This window comes from Crassostrea angulata, unplaced genomic scaffold, assembly GCF_025612915.1.
Source record: "Crassostrea angulata isolate pt1a10 unplaced genomic scaffold, ASM2561291v2 HiC_scaffold_107, whole genome shotgun sequence".
NCBI classification, from domain to species: domain Eukaryota; kingdom Metazoa; phylum Mollusca; class Bivalvia; order Ostreida; family Ostreidae; genus Magallana; species Magallana angulata.
The window spans coordinates 160,608-171,500 of record NW_026441662.1 but is presented as its reverse complement, the minus strand read 5'-3'; the positions used below and the strand labels follow the sequence as shown (position 1 = coordinate 171,500).

Here is a 10,893-nt window from a genome sequence, read left to right as displayed (position 1 = left end):
TAAAAAATCAATATTTATTTATTGTAATTTACAAAAAATGTCAAAATTATGAATAATACATGTATATGAATTATAGTTTTTTTCATGTGCATCCTATCGTTCATGTACCTTCAATGATAATGAAACATATTCGTTATATGAATGATAAATTTAGGTTAAAATTGTGCCAGCGGGAATCTGAAAAGTACTTCCTTATAGCCCTAAATTTGTTATAGACTGCAATTTTGACATACTGCCAGTATATCCATTGTTTACGAGTTATCAGTGTTTGAGATATCGAAGTTCACCTGTTTTAATAAAACTGTGTTAAACTGAATCAGATTTGGTGTTAACCTTTCATGCAACCAAAGTCTTTATTTATTCAAAACATTCTATTGTTGATAAGTTAAATTAAAATATAATCTTTATCTTTTATCTAATATTTAGAAAACTATGAATTATCTAACTGATGGATATTAAATAATGTACTTGGGTTTTTTTAAAATTAATATATTCATGTTTACTTTAGGGATATATAACTATTGAAGTTTGATAATGTATTAGATATCTGTTCACAGGAGTGGTTTGTGCCAGCATCAGTGGTGGTCTAGGGGAAACAACTTATTTTGCATTCTCTTCCTTTTTTGAAAAGTAGGTCAAAATTAAAAAAAAAACAAAATAACAAACAAGGTTATGAAGTATCTTTGAAAGAAGTTTCATTACATTTGGTATATTTTTAATATTAAGCGAGAACAAGCTCCATTTCTGCATTGTTAAGCTTATGTTTTCTAAAATCAGTTTTTTAAAATAAAAGTTAAGTTGATTAATATTATTCCTTGTTTCAGGAATGTTATATCAGCGTACTCGTCGGGAACTAGGGCGCTGGGATATTTGGTGCTCTATCGTATGCTGGTTTGACGTCGGCCGGTCTGTCGCCTAGAAAGACATTACTTGTGATGACTATCATACCTGCCCTCATGTTTATCAGGTAATTTATTCACAGGAACAGATAATGTATAACCTAATATATACACAGGTAGAGGTAATGTATAATTAATCCAATACTGTGGAATCATCATTGTTCGTGGGGGACCAATGTTGTGGCTTTTGTGGGTAACCCTTGCCCACAAATTTACATCACCTCGAACCTATACACAATTTTTGTTGAATAATTAATAAAATTATCTCGATTTCACTACCAACGAAATTACGTCCCCATGAACCAGGACAACTTTGGCTACCCACAAACATTGACCTCCACAAATAAAAATGATTCCACAGTACAGTAAAGCACGCTTATAACGAAGTCCCAGGGACGGCCAATTTAACTTCATTATAACCGTAATTCGTTATATCCGTCAAGTTTACAGCATGAAAAAGAGACTTGGGGAATGAAATTCACTTCGCTGTAAGCGTCAATTCATTATAAGCGTGTTCGCTATAACCGTGTTTTACTGTATATACACAGGTACAGGTAATGTATAACCTAATATATACACAATGTCAGGTACATATGGCATTGCGTTTTGTGTCTGGGCAGAAATCCAATGTTCTGATAACTTATTTTTATTAAACTTCCTCCTTACTATTGAACATCCTTGTGACAAGATTTAGACTTCATGTAGATCAAAGATATTGATTAAATTCAAGGTCACATTGATTAAAGAATTTGGTGAGGGTTGGCTATTGTTTAATAGGACCATGATTGTTTACAGGTTTTTTAAAAGTGATATCAGTTGTCCGTGCAATTACAAGATAAAGGGAATAACTAGGTTTTATGCTTCCTGTTACTAATTTCAATGCCCCATATTTTGTTCAGACAAAATTTCATACTATTATCCTCTCTCTCTCTCTCTCTCTCTCTCTCTCTCTCTCTCTCTCTCTCTCTCTCTCAATAACCCTCGACAGAAATGATATCTATTAAAATCTAATATCAATCAATATGAACAAGCCATCAAAATTGACTTGATCATTATTTTTAATTCTGTTTCAGCTTCTCTATTGTGATAAAGAAACCCAGACAGTTCTATCAAAAAGAATACATTGTCAAATACAGTGAGGACACCAGTAGTCTGCTGAAAGAATCAGAAGATGCAGATGGTAAGTGAATCCACCATCTTGATTTTAAGAAATCACATTCTTGATATACATGTATATTGTAAAGTTAACCTGATCAAGATTTTTGTGTTACCACTGCTTGCGAATATTAATTGTTGCTTACAATCGTTAACTTTTTTACATAAAAAAAATATGTAAATTGATTGCATGGTCATGTACATGTACTTGTTTGTTTGCATTCATCGCCTTGGTTTAGATTTTGGCCATCTTCACTAGCCAAGGGTTTTCAATCCACTTCTCTTTCTGCTTCACTTTAGGGGAGAAGCAGATTCAAAACTCTTGCAAGCAAAGATTGTTTTAGTCGGCTGTTTGCAAAATTTAAATGTTAAATGATGAGTAAATAGCTGCTGTGTATACAGTCCACCGGCAAATCTGCATATACATATTGTAGATACAGGATTCAGCTCATCATTTCATCAAATAAAGAAGATAGAGTAACGTACTCTATTACTAGAATGCATGTTATTGCAAAATTGATGGGTTGGCATAAAACATCGAAATAAAGACATATACATACAGGAAATGTTAACATTTTGCTGATTATTGATTGATGTTACATGTGCATGTACATGTATAACATAAGGAATAAGGAATCATTCTTTGAGTATTATGAGGTGATAATTTCGGTCGGGGCGTGATCAAATCCAATAAAGCCCGAAGGGATATATGATAGATTTGATCATGCCCCGACCGAAATCATCACCTCATAATATTCAAAGAATGATTCCTTATTACTTATATTTATATAATTTTAAACCATCATACGATTAAATATTTGAATATAAATAAGCAAACCCCGCTAGTTCCTCAGTTTGGCTTCATTTGAAGTTATGGGTTATTTACTTAGTACAAAATTGATACATATTAATATTACAGGCTAAGACACTGGAAAATGTGAATAAATGTAGTTAGTTGAATTTTTAAGAACAACTTTTGATCTGAAACCTTAGACTTGGACCCCAATTTATACTGCGGTTTTCTTTTTCAGATAAAATAAAAGGAAGATTAACATTGAGAGAAAAATTACTCCTTTTAAAAGTAAGTCATTTGAAATTATACAATGTCATGTACTTGCTATGTGTACAATGTATTAGCAAGAAAAGGAATATAAGGTAACCTAATCAAATGGCCTTGAATACAAGTCATAGGGCAAACATCAAACATCCAGATCAAAAAAAAGATGAATACAATTTGAAGAAATTTTAAAATCGGAATAATTTTAATTTATGACTGAATATTATGTATATAACGTGCATGATTGTCTGTGTATTACTTACTATCATTCAAACAGCTGTTTTATTTATAGCCACTGATGAAATACATGATACCTCTGTGTTTAGTGTACATCGCTGAATACTTTATTAATCAGGGATTAGTAAGTACATTTAAATATACTTTTAATTAAACTTCTCCACACTGGAAACCAAAAGAATTATTTCTCATAAACCAGGTTTTTAACTATAAATGTTTTATGACAAAATGCAAAGCAAAAATGTTGTTAATGCACTTTAAAAACAAAAATACTTTTAAACTTCTCCATGCAGCTTTGAAACCAAAAAAGTTATTTTTCTTAAACCAGTATTCAATTTTTTTAAAAATTATAATTATATTATGTATTATGACAAAATGCAATGAACAATTTTTGTTTAAAAGCACTTTAAGCCTCAATAAGGTTTTAAATGACAGATAACTCTGTGCCTTGTAAGTGTTTTGAACCATTTTGCTGTTCAATAAAATAATGGTAATTGAATTTTTCAGTATGAACTTCTGTATTTTAATCACATTTGGCTCTCGGAGAAAGAACAGTATAGATGGTAAGTGTTTTGATCATTTCCCAAAATTTGGAATTAAATCTTCATACAAGAAAAAGCAGTACCAGGTTAGTTTTATATGACTGTTTCTTATGTTGATAGGTATCAAGTGGACTACCAGTTAGGCGTGCTCATCTCCAGGTCATCTGTCAATGTGTTCAAAATCAACAAACTTTGGACTCTTCCAGTGTTACAGGTACACAGAGAGAGAGAGAGAGAGAGAGAGAGAGAGAGAGAGAGAGAGAGAGAGAGAGAGAGAGAGTTACAGAGTTACAGAGAGAGAGAAAGAGAGAGAGAGGTAGTTACAGAGTTACAGAGAGAGAGAGAGAGTAGTTACAAAGAGAGAGAGAGAGTAGTTACAAAGAGAGAGGGTAGTTACAAAGAGAGAGAGAGAGATAGGGTAGTCAAAGAGAGAGAGAGAGAGAGAGAGAGAGAGAGAGATATTTGGGTAGAAATAGAAAGAGAGGTACATAAAGAAAGAGAAAAAGAAGGGATAGAGCCCCAAAGAGATGCACAAAGAGGATGGTTTCGGAATGAGAGAGAACAAAAGAAATGTGAGCAAGAACTAAAGGAATGTGAGCAAAGCACTAAAAAAAGAGAGGACAAATAGGGGGTAGGAAGGAGACAATTTATGTGATAAAACTATGTCTGAGTTTGGCTTTTTTCTTTGAAGATGGCAACATTAATTTTTTTTACATCTTTGTATACGTCAATGAGTTAATTATTTCCAGTTTAAGCTGCATGGCCTGATTTTTTCGCTATTACATTTATTGATAATAAAATTTCCTTCCAAACCAATTATCTTAGAAAGTTATAGACTTTAGCCTATTTGCACCAGCAGAGTCGGTCTCCTTTCAAAGTAAATACAATTATTTCTATATAGGCATACAAAAAAACAAACCAAACTGCATCATGATAATGGTTAAAAAAGGGAACCATTTGGTTTTGTAACCGGAATGATCAGGTTTATTCAACCTGCATGATACGCATTGATTGTAAACAAAACAAACTTCAGAAATATTAGTGAACAAAATGTACACAGGTTTTTTTTTTCTCTCGATTTGCCAAAACATTTTGACCTTTATTTATAGCGATGTCAAAGTCGTAAAACAATCATACATGCAGCCGCCTAAATTTCAGGGGCAAATTTCAATATGTGATGAAACAACGTGGTACCTTTTGTTTCGTTTGTTTTTAAAACAAAATTTGTACATCATTTATATCATTGTAATATGGCTTAACTGACCAAGAAAACTACTGCAATGTCTTATATTAATTATTATACACATATTTAGCATAACCATTGTTTAATAGCGGTCACAAAATTTGATATAAAATTGGACCAATCAGCTTTAAAAGGGAACACCTCAACTATTTAAAATACATGTACTTTGTCGGAGGCTAAAAATACTGTGCTTACCAATTAAGAAATAACAAACCATTTAGACTTTTAAATTCAATTTGGTTTTTTGCAGTGTGTTAATGTTGCAATACTCACAGCCCAAGTCTTTCTGCGGTTCATCCCCAATATCTGGATCATCTTCGCCCTTGTCTTGTTTGAGGGACTTTCGGGGGGAGCCGCCTTTGTCAATACGTTCTACAAGATCTCAGAGGATGTAAGTACATGTATATAGTAATTCTAAATGCTGGTCAACTTTGATATATGTAATTTTCATTAAAATTATACTGTGGATACAATTCCTTTGTTTGTGGTACTTTATGTCAAGATGCAATTTCAGTGGATCAGATATTAAGTGGTGCACATTGTTTAGAAGCATATTCAAGAAAGAAACGACAAAATTAGATTTACAAAGAAAGAGCAAAACCAATGTTTTTTAACAAAGAAAAATAATGCATTATTTTTATCTTCATAATGTAATTTTCCAATTAAACATTTTTCATAGTTTAAATGAGACATAATTATGATTTTCAAAGTAACACAAAGTTTGAGAATTGTAAGGCATATAAATTATAAACAAACAGCATTGAAAGTGCCTCAGTAAAATTGAACCAGGGTTTTTATGTTTTGAAAGTTAATAATGATATGTTTTTATTTCATTTTGAGGTTTCTATTACAGATTGAGGCAGAATTCAAGGAATTTAGCCTGGCAGCTGCTACTATTGCTGACTCCGTGGGAATTTCTATCGCTGGTGCGATCTCCATTCCAGCTCACAACCATATATGTTCACTCAATCTGAAAATGTGAATGTCTCCTGAGTGTATGTTGTATATAAATGATGACTGTATGGACATTCTCCAACACTTTGTTAGTGCTAATTAACCAGAATTAATTTCTATATACTTAAAAGACAACAAGTATTTTAATTTGATGGCATATAATTTTGTTCGAATGTCATGCATGATAGCTGGTCTGCCCTTCTCTGCTCCCTTCTATACCCTGAAAGGGATACTACATGCACTAATACATGCTGGAATTTTAAATCTTTTAGAAATAGTCTGTGATGAAATGTCAATATTTCTCTTAAATATAAAGGTTAAGTTGCTATGAATATTCAAAGGCTTGTGTGTGTTTTTGAATTTTGAATGATGATCATTTGTTAAATGGATATTTAATTTTGAAAAATTTATGCAGCATGTAAGCTCCAAATGCGAAGTACATAATATTTGACTCTATATTAAGAAAGATAACTCTTTGCCGAATTAATGACTTATTTATACAGAATGTTTTAACATTGATGTGTGCAATTATCTGTGTAACAGATTTTAAAAACTTCGTCTTAAATTGTCAGAATAAAACGTTTACTGTACATTCAAATGGATTATTAAATCCAACATGTTCATCAAATTTTGGTAGCAAGGTCTTGTATTTTTGAGAGTAGAAAACTTAGTTATAAAATTATCATATATTGTTGTGATATTTTCTTGTTCTGACTTAACAAACTCTGTTTTTTATTCTTAGTTCACCACAAATTCCTTTTAAAAAAATGAATTAGTTAATTTTTACGTTGTAAATATACAAACCATGTACATGTACATGTAATACATGTGTACATGTGAAAATGTGTACATGTGAAAATATTATGTGCAAAAACTCTTTTGTATTGAATTAAATTATATTCATGTTCATGCTTAATTTATTTCCATAACAAGTGCCAAAAAATGCAAATCTTATACATTTATGATTTGTTTTTACTTCCAGATATTTTAGAGGGAACAATCACACCTCAGTATTAAACATATTTTGAATGTTTGATTTAATTTGAATATTATGTATTAGTGCTTTTAATTAGTACACATATAAGAGCATCATATTCATTAAACATTTTTTAAATTAAAACATTAAAATGATTTTTTTTTCCGGTAGTTCATGAGAGTGTGAAGGTACATGTAGCAAGCATTGCAGAAAAAATACATTAACTGTGTTAAATATTCCTTTGGGCTTCACAAAATTTGATCACGAGATCAACCAAGTTTATATCCCACTGAAGTTTATATAGTGTTTATTAAGTTTACCATCACACATGGTTATTTTACGCATAACTACAACGGTAAAGGTTTTTATCTATATTCTAAAAGAATGAGTGCGTATTATTCACTTGACATAGCGCCTCGAGCATATTAATTCAATGCATGTATTTCGTATATGTGTTATTGCGGCTGGTTTGTCTGTTTGTATTGAGTTGTCTTTGCTTTATTTGTGTAACACTCGGCTACTTAAAGATTGTCTATGCTGTCCACATATTGGGGTAAAAAACAAACCAAAATTTAATATATATATATATATATATATATATATATATATATATATATATATATATATATATATATATATATATATATATATATATATATATATATATATATATTTATATATATATGATTTTTTTTTTAAAGAAAGTATTCTGCAATCAAACAAATGTTATTAATACGAAATGCATTTGAAATTGTGGTCATCTGGCATTCGTGGCGTTACGACATATCTAGTTTCCGTGTAAATACTTCTATTGAGTTCCTCGAAAATGATTAAATGGAATTTGAAGAAATCAAAGAATATGAAAATTATCCCATTTGTAAGGTGCTTTCAAACATAAGACCTTTAGTAAACAATTAAACGATATCTTTGATGATTCGTTTGGGTTATGAGGGTAAAATTGTAGCGATTATTGCAAAAACAATTACGTCATCCGCCAACGCAAATGGCAAGCTGAAGGGGACGTAACGAAAAAAAACCTGGCATTTTTTCATGATATTGAATTATCATATAGAATATTACAACTTTCTCCTTCTCCTTCTCTATTTATATGTCCCCTCTCCCTCTCTCTCAATGTTTAAGTTCTATGGTGCTCGGAACTTCATGCACTAATCTTTTATAGTGTAATAATAATAATTTTATTCCCACTTAGGCAAAAATACTTGTGATACAAGAGATTTCCGATATTATTCAGATCATATTTGATTTTTTTTATCAACAATTTTTAAAATTAACACCTTCATTTCCAACAATTTCTTTAAAAATTTACAACTCTTAATATTCGACAGATTCCTTTAACATTTTCATTAAGAGATGTCAAACAAACATTATCTAAAGAATATCGGATTTATCAGAAAAAATTGGGTATTCACAATTGTCAAGAATTAAAATTTTTAAAAGCAGTGGGAAGGGGCTATATGTTAATAAACACACGATTTAAATATTTGATAGATCTCTATTTAAAGATCCTGAATGTAACAAATGTGTACTGATCAAATATATGTGTACGTCTGTTTAAAAAAAAGTTAATGTAATTTAATAAAACTATTGCACCAATTAAAATAACAATACCATAAACTACTAACTAAAAACGAAGAGTGTTAATACCTGTAAATTTAATAGTTAACTCTTCAACAATGAAATATATATTTACGAATTAACATACACATGTTTACATGAATGATATGTACTCCAACGTACACTGTAGATACCAGTCATTGTACACTGTCACTGTGCTGTTGTTACATTGTCTCACAACATACACACAGTACATACATGTAATTATCTTATGGATATGTAATGTTCACTGTAGATACTTGTACACTGTCACTGTGTTACTCAACCATTGTCCCACCCAGAGATTGTTCTCATCATCCACACACACACTACGGGGCCACTTTAGCCCTTGTTGTGATGTGAGAAGTAGAGACAAGAACTGACCGTCCCGATCCAGGAGATAAACTGTTTCACTGATACTATCACACACCAGGATGTGACCGAGTACATCAGTACATATTCCATAGGGTTCAAACTCTGACCCCTGACCTGTGTAGGAGAACCTGTGTCGTCCTGATTTATCCACCACCACTACAGCATGTTTGTTATAGTCTGATACACAGACATCACCATTGATGTTTTCTGTGATGTAGCGTGGTTGACTATACAGTTCCTGTCCTTTGTTGTCTCTCTGTATGTTCTGTATTTCTGTCCCTGCCTTGTTGTACCTGGTGACTTTACCCTCGTTATCCTTCCTCGTCCCCACCAGTATGTCCCCGTTGATGTAGGAGGAGTGTATACTGAGTGGTCTCCGGTCTCTCGTTTTAATGAATTCAGTGATTGTATTACCCGGTGTAATCCTATTGATAACGTTGTTGTCTCTGTCTGTATAGATCAGATCTCCGTCCTGTGTGACTGTGTGGTAGCCATATCCACCACTGGTTTGTATCTTCTGTAGCTGATTCCCCTGTAGATCTGTTTGGACAAGGTTACCCAATGTACCACTGACCCAGAGTCTGCCTGATTTACCCAGTGATATATGAAATACACCATTAACACCTGGTACTTTGTACTCCCTGACCTTGGTGACAGAGGGAGACAGAGACAGTATTTGTTTCACTTCAGATTTCTCTTTGTCTTGTTTGCTCTGTTTCCCTGTAGGTTTCAACTGTGTAGAGACAGTTTCCATGGGCTTTATTTTTCTGTTCTCTGGTTTGATATTAGGAACAGTTATTCTACCCAGTAGTTTGACAACATCTTCCTTGCTGTATTGACCTGCAGTAAATACGGGTAGGACTGGTTTGGATGTCTCTGGTATGGGTCTTATGATCAAATTTTCTGAATTGAGAGCACATGTTAATTGTTCTATGTTTGAAGGGGATAGGTAACCATAAAATGTTTTGATTAAATCATTGAGATAGTTGATATAATCATCAATATTTTGGTTTTGGCCGTATAATGTTTCTAATACTGACTGTTCTATTTTGTCGACTTGTTCTATATTATCTGATGTGACTGTGTTTATCAGCTTTTTCACAGCCTCAGCTTCAGCCTTCATGGATGTTCTTAAACCTTCCATGATCTTCTTTATTTCTTTGACATCACCAGCAATATCCTTTTTCAAATCTTGAGAAGTTGGTTCGAAATAATTTCTAATTTTGGCAATTTCTTCTTGACATAGCGAAACCTTTTCATCAAAGACCATTTCTAGATCGGTAAACACATGACCGCGATGTTCTCTCGTGGTTGTACATTTGTAACAAAGTGGTATTTGACATTCCTCGCAGAGAATAACCATTTCTTTTGTGGGGTGGATCTTGCATTTCTCTACAGGAAGTTGTCGTTTGCGTTGTTTATAAGGGACCACTTCATGGTTCTTGGGTTTCTTATTTTTCTGATGTTCATCTCGGCATTGTTCACACATTGGTTGGTGACAGTCATTGCAGTAAAACTGACAATTCCTCTCACAGTCTTCGGTGCCACACACCAAGTAATGCTGGGCGTCGGGTGGAATTTGTGATTCAGATAATGCCATCTGAAATAAGGAAAAAGCAACCAATTTAAAGGAAATTGTGGCATTTATTTATTCATTTATGACCAACTTTTCTTTTCTGGCTAGGTATATATATACCTGGTGCTGAACAGAAATTTAATATATTTTATTTATAGCAAGGCACTTAATATACAATTGATTAAAAGTATACAATTTTTGTAAAAACAAAAAAAAAATGGGCGATTAATATATGGGACAATGAGGGCTAGTTCGAGAAAATGCA

The 10,893-nt window shown here is 32.4% G+C and overlaps 2 protein-coding genes across 2 annotated transcripts; one reads left to right on the top strand and one right to left on the bottom strand.

The window, feature by feature from the left end:
- Positions 1–551: 551 nt before the first annotated feature.
- On the top strand, positions 552–6,450 carry LOC128169231 (battenin-like). The gene is made up of 9 exons (XM_052835397.1): positions 552–630; positions 825–967; positions 1,973–2,079; positions 3,086–3,135; positions 3,404–3,472; positions 3,856–3,911; positions 4,011–4,104; positions 5,384–5,524; positions 5,987–6,450. The coding sequence occupies exons 2-9, from the start codon at positions 936–938 to the stop codon at positions 6,113–6,115; spliced, it is 678 nt and encodes a 225-aa protein (XP_052691357.1). The 5' UTR covers positions 552–630; positions 825–935; the 3' UTR covers positions 6,116–6,450.
- Positions 6,451–8,769: 2,319 nt separating this feature from the next.
- LOC128169229 (uncharacterized) lies at positions 8,770–10,655 on the bottom strand. The gene has a single exon (XM_052835395.1). The coding sequence runs from the start codon at positions 10,650–10,652 to the stop codon at positions 8,925–8,927; it is 1,728 nt and encodes a 575-aa protein (XP_052691355.1). The 5' UTR covers positions 10,653–10,655; the 3' UTR covers positions 8,770–8,924.
- Between the last annotated feature and the right edge of the window lie 238 nt (positions 10,656–10,893).